General features: G+C 44.0%; 1 protein-coding gene across 2 annotated transcripts; it reads right to left on the bottom strand.

Moving 5' to 3' along the window:
• Positions 1-634: 634 nt before the first annotated feature.
• WRAP73 (WD repeat containing, antisense to TP73) lies at positions 635-22,289 on the bottom strand. Of its 2 annotated transcripts, XM_082230252.1 has the most exons (12): positions 21,005-22,289; positions 19,180-19,332; positions 17,744-17,860; positions 9,098-9,170; positions 7,212-7,315; positions 5,899-5,985; positions 5,198-5,332; positions 5,001-5,078; positions 4,126-4,231; positions 2,728-2,853; positions 2,351-2,542; positions 635-1,071 (listed from the first exon to the last, which is right to left on the bottom strand). In XM_082230252.1, exons 1-12 carry the CDS (start codon positions 21,071-21,073, stop codon positions 956-958), a joined length of 1,356 nt encoding a protein of 451 aa, XP_082086378.1. In that variant the 5' UTR covers positions 21,074-22,289; the 3' UTR covers positions 635-955. The 2 variants fall into 2 exon arrangements, with proteins under 2 accessions (XP_082086378.1, XP_082086379.1); XM_082230253.1 differs by lacking the exon at positions 5,899-5,985.
• Between the last annotated feature and the right edge of the window lie 226 nt (positions 22,290-22,515).

Here is a 22,515-nt window from a genome sequence, read left to right as displayed (position 1 = left end):
CCTTAAGGTAGAGAGTGGGAGGAGGTAGCAGGCATTCAAATGAGGTTTTGTTAAGAGTAGTTCGTGTAGTACCAAGGCATACTGGGAAGAACAAACTGTCGAGATTTTAGGCTGTATGCTAAGTATTTTTTAAAAAAATCAAAACTAATTGGGTAGCTTTACTTAACAAACAGGTAGATGTTGGCAGCTGCTAATATACAGACTGCCTAGCTGTTCTTCATTTCTGTTTTCCACTTACCAAGGAACTGCAGTGGAGGCATGGGGTGGAATCAGATGAGCACTGTGCTCCTTGCTCTTGATCCAAGCAGTTCTGTGTTTTCTAAGTCAACCAGCAGGACAACAAGCAGCTCTTCTATCCAAATTGTTGCCTTGGTTATCATTGACTGCATCCGTAACAGTGAGTGGAAACCTCACTAAAGGACTGAAGGGGCAGGTGCCAGGGCCCTTGAAAACTGGCCAAATCCTGCTTCAGGCAGACCGCTTCTGGGAACATTTCAGGTGCTGAGTTTAACCTGAGAACTTTCCCTTTATAAGTCAGCACTGCACACCTTCATTCATTTTTTTGTTTTAATAGGCGACAGCACATACTGTTCATACTCTGAAGAATGAAAAAAATGGCAGCCTTGTAGCCATGTTTTAATAATGCATTATGTAACAAAAATGTTTTATTTTATTTTCAAAATAAACTAAGTAATTTACACACTAAGATATACATTATGTTGTAAATGGATCTAGAAGTTTAAAGCTAAAACACCTATTTCCTCACTATTTCATAACATTTTATACTGCTCAGCTGTTTAAAGTGCATCAAGGGCAAAATACAAGCTTCCACACATCTATATACAGACTAAGCCCAGCAGCAGTTTCTCTCCACCCTCCCCCTCCACTTGCTATGCTGGAGAACCAGTACACAAAACCAGGCTTCCGTTTTAACCCAGCTTAGCTTTGGGTGTAGCTATTTCACATCTTCCTCTTCTTTTTCTAAGTAACACATACAAAAATTGTCCTTACTCAGGAGAGCCAGAGAGTCCCCACTGGAGTGCCAGTACAGAGAAGTTACCTGGAAGTCACCTGTGGACAAGGATCAAAAACTTTTACTGGCAAATAAATACCCTTTAAGCACAAAATTTTGCTAGGCGATCATTATAATGCCCTCCCCTTCAGATAAAAGATAGTTGTAGGCATACGTTAGTTCCAATTTGCAGAATTGCACTGTACACGTAAATATTTAAGGACTACTTTCTAAAATGTATTCAAACACGTTGCTGCATGGAGCATTCCTGCTCATGGTCTCAACCACTCCATCTTGTTTCCGAGTCTTATTCACTACCCTGACCTACAGCAGTCAACATCCTGTGGCCTCTTAAGCAGGCTCAGAACTCGTTGGGCTGTTTTGAGGTTCTTCAAATACATAGACCTCCTGATATCTCCCTGTTTGCGTGGGTGGTGCTTATTTGGTCACAGCTTCAGAATTTGAAAGGATGATCAAGAGAATAATAATCCTAATAGATTTTAGGATTCCTTTGTGTTTTCTTCAGTATCTTAAAAGTGCAGAAAGCACTCTAGAATGTGTGCCGTAGCAGCTGATGTAGGAAGATAACTCGGATGAAATCAGATTAACGATCTAGCCTAGTGTTGTCTGCTCTGACTAGCAGTGACTCTCTAGAGTCTCTATCCGACAGTTGCATTCATCACCTGTTACTACTCCTTTTAACTGGAGATGTGAAGGATTGAATCTTGACATGGGCTATATTCCACTGTTAGTCCTACTGTGAGAAGGTTGACCAATTTTAGCCGCCCTGAGCCCGGCCTTGGCTGGGGAGGGTGGGGTATAAATAAAAATTATTGTTGTTGTTGTTATTAATTTTAATGGGCCTGCTCAGAGTAGAATACACACACACACCCCGTGTGCTTCATGACAGCAATGCAAGTATGATTTATATGGTTTTGGAGATTAGCTCAGAGTTAATCTCCACTTGTGACATCTGCCTCAGTTTTTTCAGGCACGTGCAATGAATTTAATCAGCACCACATATTTAACAACCAAATGAGGGCCAACCAGCACACTGCTTTCAGTTCCTTTCTGATGTGGTAACATCAATCCAAGCATTGACCTAGAGTTGTTGAAATCATCACACACCTAGAGAATGTGAGCTGTCTATTAAAGACATGTTGAAAATGATCAGCCAGTTTAGAAAAAGGCTTCACAGTTTAAGAAAATGTTAATGAAACCTGTTATTGCTAATTGCCCAGTAGGTAACGGCAACCCATTCAAGGATACCCTTCCCCACTGTAGCAAAACTGCCCCTAGGCCTGACTTGTCTGCAGTATCAGTTTGGAGCTTCCTTACCTTCCACTGGTACCTGTACAGACACGCATCCTGCTGGGGACCAGAGGTACACTCTGCTGTTCCCAGTACAAATGGCAAGCCGGGACTGACGGGGATCCCACTGGAAAAGCTGGATGGGGCACAGCTGCTCAAGGATCACAAACAGTTTCATCTTTTGGACATCCCAGATCCAAATAGCGTTAGGAATATTATCTGTTAGATGTGAAACAGCAATTAATGGTACAATACAGGCACACAATGCAATCAGTCCCTGGTTCACAATTGTACTAGTAATTGGTCTGTGGAACTGAGGCAGACGGACCTCAGCAACTACCCACAGTGAAAACTTACTGCAAAGCCCATCACTGGTCCTCATTCACCCCTCTTGAGATACTAACCATTTCTGGTCGCCAGAAAGCAGTTATCTGAGCTAAAAGCTAACATTCCGACTCCAATTCTAGGATTTGCCCGGTCCACCGCAGGTTTGACATGATGCAAAGAAACTGGGACCTGGGCAATTTCATCTGGAAGGAGAGGAAAAATTAAAAGTCATAATGACACTTAAACCATAGATTGTTATATTTTACGGATCCTGGAATAAACTTCCTTTTAATATTATGATGCACACAGAGTACTAGGGCTGCACCTCCTCCCATTGCTTCAATTCTGGGCCCAATCAGGCACCCCAATGGGGGCCTTGCAAAGTGTTTAATTAGCTTTTAAAAACCAAATTAAACATGCATCAGCAGAGGGAAGACACCTGCAGGCTGCCTGCCTAGATCTCATCCTCCCCACTCCCTGACTTTCACTACAAGACTGTCCTCCACCAACCCCCTTGACAGCCCTGGATCACTCTGGGTAGATCCAATCCAACCTGGGGCTACCTCAACCCATTCTGGCGGAATTATGGGTTGACCTGAATTGGCCAGATTCTGTTCGGGATTCCACCAGGACTCGTACACAGCCCTACTGAAGTGAAGGAGCCCAGGCCAGGAAGAACACAGACCACCAGCTCCCAAATGGCAATGAGAAGACTCTATAATATACCGTATATGTTTTAGTATTTTAAAACTGTAAATCACCTTGAGTGGTTTGACAGAAAGGCAGTGTATAAATCCAACAAATCAACAGATACTGAGTACTTAGTCCAACCTTCTTTTAAGTGCCCAGTCTCACAAAAATGAGATATAGCTCACCATACACAACTGCAGTGTCTCACAATGTGGTTCAGCTGCCTCATATAGACACATGCTGAATGGAAGCAGCCAGGACAGGAGATTTGGGGTGCGGGGGGGGGGGGCTAGGAAAACTGAGCAACTACCTATTAGTATCTTTTGGTATCTGTTGACAGGAATTAGAGAATCCAGTCCACAGCAGTTGCTCAACATCTGCCAAGTCTAGCAGGTATGCTGCTAAGACCTTACAGTCAATGGTCTCAAAAGCAGTCAAGATCTCACAAGAACCATATGGTATCACTCTGGGTATCATGTATTTGAACCTTTTTCTGTGGCAAAACCAAATACTTTTGGCACCTCCTTTCTCTAACCTGCTTCCACCCCAGCTAGCCATTATAAGAAATACTGCTTTGATATTTGTTTTCCCCCTCCTCCCCTTCTCTTTTTCCCTTTATGTCTTGCCTTTTACACAGTGCGTCTAAGGGCACAGTACGTCTTGTATTTCACCATGGAGGTCTTTTGGGCAGCAGAAGAGAGTAAAAGTTATTTCAAATACTTTTAAGTAAGTAAACAAACAAGTGATGACACGGCTTTGTACACACGGTCCCTGCTTTGACTTACATTTGCTCTTCGTGCTGAAGAGAGAGCTTGCCATTTTCTTGGTTGGGGGGAAGGCAAGTTTCTCCACTTCCACTGCCGGCGATTTCTCCACCTCCTTATAGACAATCTGGAGAGAAAGGCAAGTCAGCCCTGCACCTCTTTATAGGAGACAGGTTGCTAGATCATCCATGCTCAGGCTGGAAAGCATGGCAGTAAGCAAGGTCTGAGTGGTGGGGATGTCATCAGATGAAAACAGAAACTTAAGAATAAACAGGGTGTGGGGTTTGGGTGAGAAGTCTCTTTAATCCTTCTCAACTATTGTTCTAACACAAATCAGAACATAGATATCCAGACTGTGTGATGTAAAGAAATGCAAGAGAATTTGCAGAATAGAAGCTGCAACATGGGTGTCCACGTTTTAAAAACCCATTCCATGGGGGAGGAAGAGCAGGAAGAAGAACACATGAACCAAGGCAGTGCCTCACATTTCTCCTAATCTCTGATCACAAAGCAATGCTCCAATCCCCTTGAATCTGCATGTTTTTGGTTCAAACAAACAAAAAGAAAATAATTATCAAAGCTGTCCATACTAACCAGCACTTGACTGATTTATATCAAGTGACTAAAAGGCTGAGATGTGAACAGGAAGCCCCGTGTTCAAATCTCACCTCAGCTGCATGCTTACTAAATGACCTTAAGCAAGCCACACAGCCTGAAGACCTTCATTGTTGGGGACAATGATACTGACGACCCTTACAGAGTTTCTGTAAGGACTGCTGAAAACATTTTGAAGAATTATGCAAATACCAAGTATTATCATTATAAGAGGTCTCAATGCCCCCCCCCCCGTGTGTTTCCTTCAGCATGAGCCAACCACCCTTCTTTTTTCTACTTACTATCTTTGGGCTAGCAATGTTTGCAGGATGCTCAAATTCTGTAATTTTCTTCCAAGTCACATGGTTCAGAATGCGCACCTGATTAAGAGAGGAGAAAGCCCAGGGTAAACACACACACAGAGCAAGAGAGAGAGAGAGAGAGAGAGAGAATGAACTATGGCACAAATGCAACTTTGGCAGGGCTTCAGAAGCCTTACCTTTTCATCATAGCTGCCGATTGCCAAGAACTGGCTGCTGGGGCTCCAGGCGATAGATTTAATGCCTAGTGACCATTCATAAGCACAGTATGTGGACAGCAGACGCCCGTCAAGGGAGTACAGCAAAACTTTATACTGAAATAAAATGTTTACATCTTAAGACTGGCAATGGCTTAAGAGTTTTAGTCTGTCCCATCTGAAGGTCTTGAAACAAGCAACCTCTGCCCCACTCCAAAAATGCATATACACAGCCTGCATTATCAATTATCCATACCCAAGTGCTGAGTGGTAAGCAGTAAAGAAAGCGAATCTTTTTTGCATTTTGCAAAACCTTGAAGTGTTTTCACATTCAGATTCCAGCAACAGAATGCATACGCTCAAAAAGTTGATGCAAAGGCCATCTCTTGGGACAGGAAGGGGCAACCTGTGACCCTCCAGATGTTTGGGACTCCAGATCCCATCAGGCAGCATAGCTAATGGTCAGGGGTTGTGGGCATTGCAGTCCAGCAACATCTGGAGGGCCACAGACTACCCATGCCTGTTCTCAAGAGGCCATTACCTAGATAATGCTCTCATTAAACCAACCTCTCAGCCACATTTCTATGTGGGCTATTAAGTCAATATGGATGCAGCTGCTCTGAAACGCAGCAATGGGTTTGGCAAAAGATCCCTTCACTGAGGCACTGGCAATTTCCCCTCACCTCCAGGCAGCTGTCCCACACCGCCAATACGCAGCCGTTCGGCGCCCATTCTGTCCCAGCCAGGTCCTGTGTTTCAGTATCAAAATGCTTCCAAACAGAAACAAAGGAAATAATTTCAGTGTGAGCTTAAGGTGGGGAAACAGCAGAAGTGAGAGACGCAGCTGCTTCCTATGCTTCTATAGTTGGTGGGTGGGGGCTGGTTGTCTCTGCTGTACTGCTACATCTTGAATCTGCCCATAGGTACGGTCCCCATTACGACAGCTGTTTCCATTTCTACTAATGTTTAAGAAGGCCTCTTACATAATTGTTATATCAGGTGCTGTAAAAAAAACCCACATTATTATTTTGACTTGGCTATTTGTGATATTTTCGGATGTGGAAAACAGCTTAGAAAATTTCTCTGAAATATGAAGAGGTAAATGACTCTCCTTCATTTGCTGTTTTTAAACAGAGGCTGGATGGCCATCTGTCAGGGATTCTTTAGCTGCGATTCCTGCAATGCAGAAGATTGCACTAAATGACCCTTGCGGTCCCTTCCAACTCTGTAATTATGTGATTCTAAATACATTACCCAATTAGATAAATAGTTTAGTTTCTTTTATGAATATTAGACCACATTTTGAGAAGAATGATCATGGGCACCCACAGGGTGTCCCCCTGCCCCATGCCTGATAACTATAATCCCGATTCCCAGCTTTCATTTTAAAGAGAGAGAGAGTGTATGAGCAACTTGTATCCATTAATGAATACAATCCTAACAGTGGAATTAAATGTCTCGCTCTTCCAATTGTTCTATCTGTGCAAGCATACACACCCTGCTTGCTCTTCTGGGGATATTTTCCTGACACTCCCTGAGCCAATTTCAGAGGGCGGGAAACCCCATTGTGCATGAGGAAGTGTTTGTACAGGCCTTAGGTTAATGGAACTGGCTAGGTGAATCTAGCTCTGAGGTTCTAGCATTTGTAGAGCCTGAGACATGAAGCAAAAATATTCAAGCACTATTCTTCTCACTTTTTGCAAGAAACTAGCCTGCTCCCCACCCCTACAATTCACTGTCTTGCTTTGCCTTCTCCCCTGGAATAAGTCCTCTGGATTCCCAGGAGGATTGGCATTAACCATGGTTAAAGACAGCACCAGCTCTAGCCTATCGAAGAGAATTTGCAAATTGAACGAGGTGGAAGGAAAAGGCACAAACTGGTGGTCAACTCCTTATCGCTAAAGGAATTTGGGACATTACATCTGCACATGCTCTATAAGGTTACAAGGCACACAGGAGCCTAAAAGGGGAAGGTTAATAATGGGGGGAGGGTTACCCTCAGAAGTTGCCAATCACTGCATACAAAGAGGCTGATGTAGTCTTTGCAGTCCCTCCTCTCCGCCAAGGCCATGTACCGGCCATCCTTTGTGAATGCTATTCCTGCCAAACACACACACAAAAATGGCCGCACTTAAGAGAGGGGGAAATTGAGCAATTAATACCAGCCAAGGAATGGGCCAAACCCAAAGAAAAACAAAACCTGGACAGAAGAGGCTTTTTTTGAGGGTGGATGAGTATGTCTTAAAACATATTTGTTGCTGCTTAGTTCCTGTTCTCTTGAGAGGCCTTGCATAACACACACGCTATACTTGCTCTGAAGTGGAGGTCTATTGCTTTCATTCGACTCTTCAAGGCCCTGAAGTACCACCATTGTAAACTCCGCTACTGTCAAGACCAAGTAATGGAAAGCCTGTCTGCGTGTGAAAGGAAAACAGAACCCTGACCCAGGACCCTTGACTCTCAGCTGTCCTCATCTTATTTGGTAAGAAGAAATGCTTTCTGAAAGGCCACACAAAACCACAAATGTTTAATTCAAAATACTGGTATGAACTACGTAAGGGGAGGAGCGGAAGTTAGTATTCTCACCTCTAGTTTAGACAAGAGATATTAGAATACTTCCCTATTTCTTTAGGCACATGATTTGAGTAACATTGATTGGACAAACTGGTGCTTATAAGTACAAAGAATCCATATCTTTTGGAGTGGGGAGAGCCAGTCTAAGAGCAGATTCACGAGACTGGTTATGCAATAACTATTATAATCATCAAAAACAACTGGGTTCATGTAACCTAAGATCAGATATCAGGGAGATACTGTTTTTGCAAGATAAAGCTACTTCTCAGTGCGTTCTTTAACCCTTCCACTTTTCTTGAACATTTCCACACATGCCATTCAAAGCATTTTCAGCCTCTCCTATGGTATTCATATTCATTTGTGTGCAAGAACATGGTAAATACAGAGAAGAAAGAGAAAAGAGTCATGTTTAATTAAATTGCCTGGGCTGCCCAATGAAATATGAACCTAAAATTAGCGCTGTTCAGTCGGGCCAAAGGGCCCAGCTTCCTGTTCTCAAAGTGGCCAACCAAATGCCCCCAGGAAGCCCACAAGCAGCACTCAAGTGCAACAGCAGCTTTCCCGTCCTGTGATTCCCAGCTACCAGTATTCAGAGGCACACTGCCTCCAACAACGGAGATAGAACATAATCATCAAGGGCTGTAGAAATGAACAGCCACATTTTCCAAGTCGACACACGTATCCTCCATGTTGGCATTGTTCTTCTATCCAAACACCTTCCCCACTTGTACCGGGGGGGGAAACCTTTCTTTCTTCAGTGCTATATCCCCTGAACAGAAGCACCAATTCATAGTGGCATGTACCGTATTTTAGCAGAACTGGTTGTGGTTATTCAGTGGTAACAGAAAGATATACTACACATCCTCAGACATTCTGTCCTCCAGTCAGCCTGCACATGTTGGCTTAGCAATATCAGGCCGCTGTTCACAAGAACCACACCTGACTTCCTTCCTGCTTCAAAACTTTACCCACACAGAAATCAGGAGTGTACTTTTAAGCTCACCCCCCCCCATCCACTACTAATTTGATTTTGTACTCTGGATTTTTATTCCACAGATCTCCACCAGTTGGACAGGTGCCTGCATCTGACAGAATACAGCTTGGGAACAAGAGGGGATTGCTCACTTGTGAACACCAACATCCATTGGGACAAACATACACTACAGTTACCCTGCCATATCAGTACCCTTCCTGCTGGTAGATATATATCAGTTCAAGGGGATACGGGATATCCCCAGATCATGGCAATCTTTGCTATAATAATAATTTTTTAAAAAACCATTCCTGTTTTAGGTTAGCTCCACTTACCCTGCTGACAGGCCTTGGGATACTTGATATAAGACACAGATTTTGTACACAAGGACCAGACAGTTATCCGCAGCTGTTGGAAACAGAGAAAGAGACAGAGGAAGTATTTGTTTATCTTTGCAGATGAAATGCATGCAGGGGGAATGTTTTTTATACAGAACGCATTGAGCTTCATCTCCACACTCGACAATGGCGTGGTTTCCATTCTGCAGAAAGAATGGGAAACCAAACTAGGGGCCAAAACATGAAGACATACGGCAGTTTTGCTTCAGATACCTTCTTCCCAGCACACAAGCAAAAGCAAATTTACATCCCTCAAGCATCTTAACTGGTGCATCCCTAAAGTTCAAAAAAGTGGTCTTCAACTGGTACACACCTGTGACCCCAATCTCCAACTCCCAAGCTGTATCATGGGGTGCACTTTTGTCTTTTCACTTTTGATTTATACTTAGTTATGGTAATAATGCATGTTGTTAATCCTAAAATCCTAAAAAAAATCCTAAAATCCTAAAAAAATCCTAAAAAAAACAAACAAAGCAAAAGGGACGCGGGTGGCGCTGTGGGTTAAACCACAGAGCCTAGGACTTGCCGATCAGAAGGTCGGCGGTTTGAATCCCTGCGACTGGGTGAGCTCCCATTTTTCGGTCCCTGCTCCTGCCAACCTAGCAGTTCAAAAGCATGTCAAAGTGCAAGTAGATAAATGGGTACCCCTCCAGCGGGAAGGTAAACAGTGTTTCCGTGTGCTGCTCTGGTTCACCAGAAGCAGCTTAGTCATGCTGGCCACATGACCTGGAAGCTGTACGCCAGCTCCCTCGGCCAATAAAGCGAGATGAGCGCCGCAACCCCAGAGTCGGTCACGACTGGACCTAATGGTCAGGGGTCCCTTTACTAATCCTAAAATGGCAATTCACAGAACAACACATTACTAGCATTACTAGTAAAGGAAAATGAGTGCTGCCATGTGGTAGGAGAAAGTGCTTGATCAGAAATACGTATCTTATTTAAAAAAACAACTGGTGCCTTTCTCCTGCCACACTGTGTAACTTGTGGAAATGGATGAAATGAATGCCTTATTAAAATGTGTCCTGGTCTAGACACACATGTAGTTAACACTCCTTAGACTAAGCTGGAAACCCACATGGCAGCAACAGCTTTGTTGTGGCCCACTAGGTGTGGCCTCACAACCCACCTGTGGGTCTGAAAGTGTGGAACACACATACAGCTGGGCTTTAGTTTACTACAGGGTTTCCCAAACTCAGGTCCTCAGCTGTTTTCAGACTACAATTCCCATCATCCCTGACTGCTGGTCTTGCTGGCTAGGGATGATGGGAGTTGTAGTCTAAAATCAGCTGGAGACCCAAGTTTGGGAAATACTGGTTTACTATCTTGTGGCCCTAATATCCCAGCTGTAAATGGGGGGGGGGTAAATAATGATGCTCTAAAGTGTCTGGGTGGACAAGTAGCAGGAGTGCTGAAGATGCTGCCCCAATTTCAGTGGTGGTTAGGGTGAGGTACAGTCAGAGTGGAGGGACTGCTTACCATCAAGGGCAAGGGGCCTAGTGTTTGGGCTCTTTTCCTTGTTTCAGCCCTCTCACTAGAAGGAATTGGTAGCATATACCGTACATTTTTTATTTACTTTATTTTTTTACAATCAAGCAGTGTACAAATTTTATGAGATAAATAAATAAATAAACAAATTATTAGCGTTCAAGGGCACATTCAAGCCAGGCAAAAATACTCAACTGCGGCTTTAAGGCAGGACCAGTGAAGGGTGTGGCATGGGAAAAGGAGGTGTGGCATAGTTAGAGTCCCAAGGGCCAAATAGAGAAGCTTGGAGGGCCATATTTGGCCTTTGCGCCTTAGGTTTCTTATCCCTACTCTAGTCTTTCAATCCACATACTTTCAGTCAAGTTTGAAGTTTTCCTCAGCAATGCAACATTAATCACAAAGTAGCAAGCAATAATTTTCTATGTCCATAAAAAAAAAAGATTAATTCCGGGTCGGAGCCAGTGAAAGGCTTTTTAGACCATCGTCTCATCAGCTTGTTTGCAGTCATGCCAAAATATAAATTTCAGACTACACTCCTGACACCAGTTATTTCTTTTGAAACAGCAACACAATGCCTATCTCAGCAGAAGAGAGATTGAAGTGCACTGCCCAGTAAAATCTAGGGATGATCAGGGAGCTACAAAAGTGATTTCAAATTCAGGCTGGAAAGAGGCATCCCCTTTCTCAGCCTTCACCCACTTTGTGCCCTCAAGAATGTTGTTTACCTATAACTCACACCGTCCCCGGTTGTCAATGGGAGTTGTAGTCCAACATCTGCAGGGCAGCAGGTTGGTGAAGACTGCCCTATCTGCAAGCAAGTGCACGATAATAAAGGCAAACTCGTAGACAAGTGGTGATAAGGGATGGCCCCCTGCTACTTTTTTGATATCCTTAGGTTCATTTATAAACCATTCAGAAAATTACAGAGCCGTTTCCAAAATATATTCTCCAGATTTTGCAGGACAACAGAACCATAAACATTAACCTTAGCATTCCAGCAAGATAAAGCACACCCATAGACTGTTCTATGAACTGGATGTTCCCCATACCTAATTAAACAGAAACCTCAAGAAGACCCAGAGGTCTGAGTGAAATTGTACACCTTTGGGACCTGACAGAACTGGAGTATGGGCAATGACTAATGGTCTTCCAGAGACATGAAGTTCTACCAACATCCAGTGGTGGCCGATGCCCACTGAAATAAGTCGGGGAGGGAAGCGGACAGATCAACAGAAAATGGAGCCGAGCTGATGACAGGCAGAGCCAAGTAATTCTGGTTTTGCCCCCATCCTCCTCTTTGTTGAGTTCTGCAAGGAGCAACACTGAGGCTAAGGAGGAGGAAGGTGCTGGCAGTGCCACCCTCTGGCCTGTAAGTGAAGTGGCAGCTGCATTAGGAAAGGCTGAGGTTGGTGGAGCTATGCCACCTTCACCCTAAAAGGCCAGGCTCCAGTGCCAACACCGCTTCCCTGAATGTTTACTTTAAAAGAAAAGTATTTAGCCCTTCTGCGTACAGTGATAAGGAACAACAAGCGGGCAGATCGTCCACAATTCATGAGTCAAACTCCCACCTTCCAGCATTACAGAAAATTAAATTAATGCCAAGGCACTTAGGCACCCAACACCTACCAGCACGAGAATCTCGCTAGTCACCCTTCTTTTTATGTACGAGATCGAGAAAGTAAGAAATTTAACAACAGATTGTAATGTTGGTGTGTGTGTGTGCAAATCCCAGCAAATGCCACTACAGGGGCTTTTAGCCAGCTTTTCCCTAACAGATTTTCCTTCCCGCCCACCCCCACCCCCAAATGTGGGGGTTACAGACTTAATTAAAATTTCCAAACTCACATCCTACTGCTAAGGTGCCTGAGGAACATACAGCTGTTGTTTTGCAGCACAGGGCAGGGAAGGGTGGGAGGCGAAGCAGAAGCAGCATTTTTCAAATAGCCTAAAAACAGCTGAGAAACAAGAGGTATTTAGACAGTAACGCGATAAAACAGTCTGAAGAGCTGGGCTAAGGAGCTGCACCCAAGCTTTGACAACCCCAGGCAGGTGGCAAGACTGGCAATTTTCATTACACAAAACCCACGCTTAACAACCTTGCGTTCTCAAGTGACTGTCAACTTTTGTCCCAGACTTGACTAGGTCACTGGGCCTCCTTACATAGCTGTGTCTGTCAGCACAGGATTTCAGGGGATTACACAGCACACATTCCTCGACAGAAAGTATTTTTCAACCAATATAGCCATTTACAGTTACTAAGGATTAGAGCGACAGGGCACCCAAGTATTCGCTGAAAGAGGGAAAACTGCCGCTAGCAGCTCCTCCAGCCGTTCAGAGCACAAACATTGCTCCAAATGGTAATGGGTCAAGCAGCGACCCTGGAGCATTTTTAGTGTGCAAACACAAGCATCATACAACTGTAAGTGCACACTTGTCCTACAAAATAACAGGTGTGTGTGTGTGTGTGTGTGTGTGTGTGTAGCAGGAAAATTACAATGCTGGACTGAAATGGGGTCTGGGCTCAGCATGAAACTTACTAAATGGCCTTGACCAGTACCACCTTCTCAGCCCAAGTTACCTCACAAGGTTGATGTGAGGATAAATTGGGTTAGACAACCCATTGCATACTGGCTTCAGCTTCTTAGAGAAAGGATAGGAAACAAAACATGATAAATAAATAGGAGTGGCTGACTCCTCTGCTCTACATGGTGTCTAGCAGATGCATGGGAGTAGATATATGTCTTATAACAGTAACATGTATCTTTTGGTCCGCAAACAGCTTCTCAATAATTTGGTTCTCAGTGGCTGCCCAGCCAGTGTGCAATACGCTTCCCAAATCTCTTAAAGCTCATGGCAAAATACCATCCAGAGGTTTTCTAAGGACTTTTCTTGTCTGGGCTGGCGTTCAACGGCTAGAAGTTAAGCGCGCATGGGAATTTAATGTTTAAATCAAGGGTAGCCCATGCTTTCCCTAGAGACGTTGTTGGACTACAACTCATGGTATGCTTGACCGTTAGCCATGCTGACGGAGGATGATGGGAGATGCAACCCAACAACATCTGGAGGACTTCAGACAATTTTTTATGCCTCAGCCTTATAAAGGAAAAGTTAATCCTTCCCGCCCCCATCAATCAGCTACAACTATTTGAAAAATACTCACAGATTTAATAACCATATCACTGTAAGAAATAAGGGGCCTCTCTTTAAAATCAGCACCTCATAGGAATATAAACTCTCCTCAACGCTATCACTTGCCTTCTTAAAATAGATAGCATTACCAGAAATCATCCAAGAGTCACATAAAAGGAACTTGTTAACACACTCTTCACTTCTTTACAATCCTATTAGCTTACCAGGAGACAAATCAGAAAATGATCTTTCAGATACAATTCATTGCCACAGGTTAAGACTTGCAGTTGTAAACCCAGTTATAAAAGCGGGTGACTAAACACCCAAGTGAATACAATTGCATGCAACTGTTTCATAATGAATAGCTTGTCTATCTATTCAACTTACAGCCCACCCCATTTAGAGAACTCACATTAGGGAACAATGTTTGCAGGCTTCCTCTACACTATCCCTGGCCACTGGGTGCCAGTCTGGGGAAAAAAGAAAAAATCTTACAATATTTCCAGAAGTCGAATCTGCAAAGAAGCAGAATTTCACTGCCAACAATTATCTCTTTGCTGTAGGCCCTTACCGACTTATTTGACATTTAGGGAGCATTCCGCATTCCCAGCCAATCTTAAACATCATCCTAGTCAAGCTCAAGCTACTGGGCTCCTTGAATGGCACTTGGAAATCAAAAGGGAGCTAATGCTAACATTTGAATTCTGGTGCAAGTTATTCTCAATAATCCTCTCCCATCAGAAGACAGTGGATCAGTGTCTTTTGCATCACCTGAAGCCTGTGAATGGTAGTCCTGCAAAATGTTTAATACAGCAGGCTAGCCTCAAATCTATGAAGGTATAACATGACGGCCACTAGGTGTGCACCACTATGCAAAAGCAAGTCTTCTATCCATGAAGCTGGTAGAAACCACTTCTGGCAAAACCGGGAGAGGAGGAGGACTGTAGATCAGTGGTTAAGAGCACCTAATCTACATGCAGCAGGTATTAGGTTCAATCCCCAGCATCTCCAAGTAGGACTTGGGAAAACTTCTGCATAAAAGCCCGGCGCACCACTGTCAGTTAGTACAGACAATACTGAACTAGATTAACCAGGGGTCTGACTCAGTACAAGGCAGCTTCCAGCACCAACACCTGGAACCCAGGCACCTCCCAAGGCTACAAAACTGAGTGACCAGAAGGGACAAACCCAGAAGCATTGGGAATTCCAGTCCCCTCCCAGTTGCAATGCCTGTCAGTCATTACTGTGGCCACCAACTCTGACAGCTTTAAAATAGGACTAGACAAATATATGCAGGAGGTGGCTATCAATGGCTACTGGGTCATGATCCTCCCTCAACTGTCATCAGGCTGCAGGGGAGAAAGAGGGAGATGGGACCACAGAGCCTCTCCATTGTCAGGATGCATTAAATAAGTAAAATACATGGAAACATGATCAGAGCCAACTATGTTTATACTCTGAAACTAGTCCATTAACTTCAATGGGTTGACTCTGAGCAGAACTAGTGTTGGACACAACTCGGCCTTCTGAATGTGAGCAGCAGCGGCTGAGGAATAACTTGCAAAACCTTCTAAGCGATCCCTGAATTGGGCAATGTGCACAATGCAAGGATATTATGTATCCTTAAAGTGCTCATCTCAAAACACTAGTCCACAGTCTGCTCCGCCAGACGATGGATTTAGAGGACCTGAGAGAGTAAACAGTGCGGACACCAACATATCCCAGCCAGCTGTCTGCCACAAGTTAATTTAGCAACCTGTTTACAGCTGGGGAGAAAGTCTATCCCAAACACACATGCCAACTTGGCAAGGGCTTAATGAAAATCCTGCAGGGTCAAATGGAGTTCTGATGGCGGGTAATAAATAACTTGTCAGCCCGCCCCCACGTACATGTGCCATTTGGAAGCCGTGAGAGGTATGCAGAGGGAGCCCACCATCTTCGATTCCTCGGGATGCTGTTAGCCAGGCATCTGACTAACAAAATGAAGCTGGATAACTGGAATAGTTTTCACCCTATTAAAACTATCCAATACAGTGAAGTCTCGTGCCTGCTTTTTTGCCGCATGGCCCCGGAAGAGCCATGGATCGAACGGATGAACTGGCAAAGATGCAGGGAGAGGATAAGCCCGCACCATGAGGATAATATTCACCTGTACTACGGGAGATTACTAGTAGCCTGGTAGATACTAGGATGTAGCATTCAGGACTTCTTGGTTTGCAAAAAGGAAAATTAAGAGGTGGCATGACGGAAGTTTATAAAACTATGCATGGCCTGGGAAAAGTTGAAAGAGAAACGTTTTTCTCACTTACATCACACTAGAACTCATGGTTAACTGATGATGCTAAAAGATTCAGGACAGATAAAAGAAAACACTTCTTCATGCAGTGCATAGTTAAACTATGGAAGTCACCCCCCACAGGAGACAGGCACGGCCACCAACTTGGATGGCTTTAAAGGAGAATTACACCAATTCATGGAGGCTTCCATGGTTGGAGGCAATACTGCTTCTGAATACAGTAAGCCCCCAACTTACGCACATTTAACTTGTGCACACTGAGCTTTATACACGTGACAAAGGGGGTGGAAAGGGGGCTGGGTATTGGGGGGAAATGACTTGGGCAATCCAATGCCCCATTGAACCCAGTGGGTTTTGACTATACAGTACATGATTTTGACTTTAGGCTTGATCCCCAGAACATAACTCCCACTCAAGTTGTGAGCTTACTGTACCAGTTGCAGGAAACCACAGGAGTCCAGCTTGCAATTTCCCACAGGTATCTGGTTGAGCTGTGAGAACAGGATGATGGATAAGATGGGCCATTGATCTGATCCAGCAGGCTCTTCTTATGCTCTTATGAGGGCTACTGCCCTCATATCCTGCTTGTGGGATTGTCATGCACATAGGACTGACCATGGTGGGGACTGGGATGCTGGGGTAGATGGGCCTTTGATCTAATCCAGCAGAGCTCTTATGTTCTAGGGAGAGTGGCTCTATGCATGCCATCATCTATGATTCTATTATTCTTTTATTTACTGAACCAGCAACAGTTATTTCCACACCTGGGTAGTTATTACAGTTGAGGAAAAACATCTGACGGACTCTAATGCAATACGGGAGGAAAATATCCTTCACAAACTAGCCCTTCAATTCACTCAGTAAGAAAAACAGAAAGGTGTTCTCTCTCTCTCTCTCTCTCTCTCTCTTCCTTTGATTTTGGAACATTTCCACATTTATGGAATCAGGGACAGTCCAGAGCAGAGACTCCACAACAAACCTTCACTTCACACATCCGTCTAACTGACTGCATATTTGGAGATGGAAATAAGCTTTACCCGAGATTAGGTAAGGAAGCGACCCTGTAGTTTGTGACATGTGTTAAGAGGGGGGCGAGGTTCACCATGTGCATGGTGACCTGCACAAAGCCATCTCAAGCTACTGTGCCATATTAAAAATATCAGTGGGAGAATAATTCCAATTCTAATTTGTATATTGCTTTGAAGTGTCCATATGCATCAATCACCTCAATAGTCCTTACTTGTGAGGTAGCTTAGTAACATGCAAATAAATGCAAAACAAAAGTAAAAAAATGTGGCTGAGATACTGGTTTAATTAAACTAGTGGTGGCGAACAAGGAAACAAAGACTTCATGGCTCACTAATCCTGTTCTTGGCTACTAAACAACACATCAGTCCTCAGGAGAGCTGGAGATAATGTTTATGATTCCTTATATACCCAAGATTATGTGACTAAAAACTGAGATTTGTTACTTTTCTTTGTTATATTCTCCTGCAAAGAATATTAAAGGAGCCTTTCCTTAATCATGCAGCCTCACTTTTTTTAAAAAAAAGGTCCCACAAGTACAACTTAGCAGCACACTGCAGCTTTAAGAGCTTCAGGCTATTTTAGGGGCTAGGATGTAGACAGTAACATTTGATATCTTACAAGAGCAGCCCCAATTTCACACTTACGTGGAACTCTGTAGTATTGAGAATGTGACGGCCATCCGGACTCCAGCAAGAAGCCACGAGTCCCGCTGAGCCTTCATCAATCTTGCAGTGCCAATCAGGCTGCTCCAAGGACCAGACCTAAGGCAAGGGAGGAAGAACAGTCAAGTCAGCGCTAACTTGAACAAGGCACCCAAAGCCCTACCAGCTTCCTCTCAAGAATCACTCTTCAACAGAAAAAGACAAGCCCACCAGCAAAAGACCATGAAAGACTGGCGCTGGATCCCACTACAGAGGTAAGCCTTTTCTTCTTCTTTACATCCAGTTAGATCCACAAAACTATTCCAAAAAAGCATCTGTAAAGATCAAGAGGTTTGTCGTGGCACAGGATTGTATAGGCCTCCAGTAAAGATGGTGGCTGTCTTTAAGAGATCTGGACCACAATATATTTGTTTGACTTTAAAGATGCCACAGAGCTCTGATATTATTAAAGACCCACCACACATTAAAATTTCAAAAAAATGAAAGGGTTTGTTTAAATTATTTTTTGTTTATTGAATTTACATACTGCCCTATTTATATGGTGCTTTTCAGATGCAAAGTGCTTCACAACAGGCTCACACTTATCAAGTTGCCTGTGGCAAGCATGAATCACCTCCAGGTGACCAGGCAGGGAAATTTTATAAGTGGTCTTTCCTTAAGCATGATGTTGTTTTACTAAGTATATGTGAGCCATTAAAATAAAATGTATGGGCTAGGAAGTTTTGTGAAATTACTTTCAAGTCTGCTTTGCTAAGCATCACCTTGATGGTCCACCACTGCTATTCCCAGTTTGCAAATGATGATACCAAGCAAGGCTAGAAATCAGCTGGATCCTTAACCTAGCTGCCCAGCCCAGTCATTGTCCACAGGAATGACAGCAGCTGTTTCTTTCTGAAGGCTACTTAAAAACCACAATTTTGCATCAGGGGATGTAGTTTGTTTGTTTCTGGAAAAGACATGCTCTTTTCAACCTTGCTCTGTACTGTGTTATAGTGACTGGGAGCAGCAATACAGGATTTCAGGGAGAAGCCTCCCTCAGCCCTACCTGGAGATGTCAGTGGTTGGACTTGGGATCTTCTGCATACAAAACAGGGATGCTCTGACACTGAGATATGGTCCTTCCCCTAAACATTAAAAATTCTAGTCCTCATGTTTCTGAATAAAGACCTGATATTAATAGGAAGCTGCTTTAAACAAGGTCAGGCCAATGGTACAACCACACTAGCTGGTATAGGCTTTCCATGGTTTCAAGAAGACTCTACCATCCCTATCTAAAGATGCCTGTTTGAACTTGGGGGCATTCTGCAGGTAAAGTGCATTTGTTTCCTCAGCACCTATATTAAATACTTGCTGCTTAACACCATCAGTTTAGAAACTGGCAAGTTCCAGAAAAGAAAGCATATTGCATGGGTGCCCACCTGCACAATTCCACGCTTGTACATTGCACATAATATAAAAAGAGAATCTGAAGACCACTCAATGTGCTGGATTTGGTCTAGGCAGGTGAAGAGCTGCAGAATTTGGAGAGTGTTTACATCACGAACCACCAAACGATACTGGACACCGGAGGCCTGAATAGAACAAAAAATGAATAACTTAGCTGTGGCATTTTAGCTGAGTGACAGGGGGCAAAATTATTTCAGATGTGATTCCTAAATCCTCTAGTATTAGAGACAGGAGAAACCATCAGAAAACCTGTAGAATAAAATGAAAGCTCTACAAAAGATAGACTGATGACATACCGCAGGCCTGTCATGCAGTAAAAATAACTGATTTGCCAATTGCCAATTAATATATTAAATGTACCTGTTTTACAAATTTCAATATAGGTGCTTATTTGATATCAAATGAGGTGTAAGAAAAATATCTTAGGTTTTAATAGGAACTGCCACTCCTACCACAGGGACTGCAAAAGAAAGGCAATCTTTCATACTTTCTTTTGCATTCCCTACTTTGTAACACAGCAAAACTACACATACACAAAGATTTTTCGACCCACTAACAGATTTTCTGATGAGCTTCAGTAACTAAAAAGCCCTGAAATTTAGAGTCCGCTCCCAAACCTTTGTAGGGTTTTGTAGTCATTTAGCAGGGTTTTGTAGGGTGAATCACGCATTTTGTAGGGCCCCTCAAACCAGAGGACATAGGTATCCCCCAGAAAGCCAACTTGGTCTGGTTCATAGTTAATGAAGCTCTCCTGATGGCTTCAGTGGAAGTCTCTACCCCCATACACATAGCTTGGTTCACACGTAACTTCAGCCAACAACAAAGAAACTATCCTTAGGCCTATGCAGGACAACCAATGAAATAAATGCGGCGGCTTCTCCAACTGTAACTGATCACACAAGCTTCAGTTGCTGAAGCTCCCTTTTCTATGTAACTATTACAGGTGCACAAGCCCCCTCCTCTTTTATATCTGAACACCTTCGGTTTATGCATTCCTCCCCCTATTGAACTTCCTCGTTCTTGGCAAGCCATTGTTTGTCATTTCATCTGAACAAAGCAAACTATGGTTTGCTACAAAAGAAGTGGTGCAACTGGGGGGGAGAGGAACCCAAAATTGTCCATTTAAACCAAACTGGGGGTATTGGAATACATCAGTGGGGTTGACACTCCAAGAAGCAATGCACAGGACTGCAGCTCTAAACAGCTACACCAGTTCTGCATACTAATGTCACAGTAAACGTGCACTTCTGCAGATATACAACAAGGAACAGATTTCACATCATCATAATCCAGGTTGTTAGAACTACTAACCAAACATAGTAATAAAAGCTTATAAATTAAAAGACAAAACACATTAAGTAGGAAAGAGAAGGGGGCACAGTGGTGGCGCTGATTAAAATGATTATTTAAAATCACAGCCAATTTATACTTTGATATTACTATGCACATCTTCTGGGAAGAGATTTCCTGGTCTCATTTAAAAACAGTTAAATATTTAATGGGCAAATGTCATACAAGGTTGCTAACTAGGTGGAAAGGCTCATTTTATGGATGCTGCTCTCCTCAGCAGAAATCAGATACTGTTGGGCTAAGGCTGTCCCAACATAAAACTGAGTTAGAACATGAAAATCATGTGTATTATCATCAAATATCAAAGCCACCCCTGGTCCCCACATCTCCCATCCTTCCCTGAATCCACATTCAACCCCCCTTGTCCGCCCACTCTTAGTCCTTGCCCCCCACCAACCCATTATCTGTAAAATAGATACACACGGCACATCACAAGGCTAAGCTCACCAAGCATTTTCCATCCGGAGAGAACCTGCACAACTGACTGGAGAGTTTAAATACCTCAGAGAAATTCATGTTGACCAACTAACAAGGGAGAAGGGGAGCCTAGCGAATGAGCAGGACCAAATCTAGTCTCCCAAGGACGGAATGCCTGTTCCTCTGGCTTGAGGTAGAGGCTATGGAACAGGGAGTTTTCACATTACAGTTTTGCTCCAAGCAGAGAGCAACGGTTCTGTGTAAGGTCTGTCCTAGGAAGCAGAGTGGAGGAGATATCCAGCAGATACTGGGAAAGATGCCATTTCCCATAAAGAAATGTGTATGCGTGTGGGTGAAGGGGTGATATGAACTAGCCCAGCCTTGGGAAATATATAATATAGAGGTATCCAGAATAGTAGAGACTTGCCCACAGGATGCTGTATTTTGAGAAGTCTCAGAAAGCAGGGGAGGGGGACACATACAGAGGGAAAGAAATTTTCAAAATAAAAACACAGCCTCAAAGGAGAAGGTGCTGTCCATCAATGTCTAGGAGATGGGGGGTGAGAATTTGAGTAAGCGAAGGGAGGACCCCAAGGAAAAAATGGATGATACCCCCGCCAAAAAAAAACACACAACCTGGCAGATATATATAATATATCATTATCCCCAATAAAAGAAAACAGGAGAGAGGCCCTCCTCAAAGGTGTTGAATGCAACTCTTAAGTTCTCAAGAGATGCCAAAGAACTGTCCCCTGAAGAAAAAGGAGGAGGTACAAACGACCCCTAACCCACCCAAAAAAAGGAATATAGAAAAACGGGGGAAGGCGGGAATACACCTCAGAAGAAAAGATGCCGCCCCTTAAAAATTTCAAGGGAATAATTTGCCCCCCTGAAAGAAAAGAGGGGAGGAAGATAGAGACCCCCCCAGCCTCAAAACACAAGTGGGGGGTGTGACCCACACACTTAGGAAATTATCCACAATTTAAAAAAAGGGGGGGAGAGATTTGGTCTTTGAAGTGAGGAAGAAACTGGGACACCCTCCCCCCAAAAAAGAGAATAATCAAAGGAGAGAGGTGACCCACCCAGCCACCCTTCTGAGCAAAGGGGGCTGTTTTGTAAGGCGCCCCCGCTGCCCCCTCACTGACAGGGGGGTAAGACCACCACCACCCAAAAAACCGAGGCCCCCCCTCCCTGTCTCTCTCTCGGTGGGGTGGGCGGTGGAATGGGGTGGGGGAGGGGAAGGCGCAGCTGCCGAAGCGAAGAGGCGGCCTCGTGCCCGCTTCAAAGCCGCCCGCCAATCAACCGGCTCTTCCCGGGCCGGAAACAGTTATCCGCTCCCTTCCGGAAAAGGCATGGGGTGGGGAGGAGGCCGCGAGGCACGCTGGGAGGTGTAGTTCTGCAGGGTGCGCGGACTCCCGAGCTAGGAAGCAAGCTAGGAAGGTCGCCGAGGAGTTGTCAGCTGGCCGGCTTGCAGAGAAGGGGACGCTGCTTTTATTGTTGATGATAATGAAGATTCCACTAGGCCAGTAGGGGAGATGATA

Source organism: Podarcis vaucheri, assembly GCF_965113315.1.
Source record: "Podarcis vaucheri genome assembly, chromosome: 7".
Classification (NCBI taxonomy): Eukaryota; Metazoa; Chordata; class Lepidosauria; order Squamata; family Lacertidae; genus Podarcis; species Podarcis vaucheri.
This window is presented reverse-complemented; position numbering and strand designations above follow the sequence as displayed.

Excerpts from the sequence above, each read along its gene's own strand:
- WRAP73 (XM_082230252.1), bottom strand. The coding sequence starts at position 21,073 with ATGAATTTCTCTGAGGTATTTAAACTCTCCAGTCAGTTGTGCAGGTTC. Across the intron at positions 7,316-9,097 it reads TCCCAAGGCCTGTCAGCAGG|GAATAGCATTCACAAAGGAT; the intron begins GTAAGTGGAGCT and ends TGTGTTTGGCAG. Across the intron at positions 5,986-7,211 it reads GTGATTGGCAACTTCTGAGG|CATTTTGATACTGAAACACA; the intron begins GTAACCCTCCCC and ends TCTGTTTGGAAG.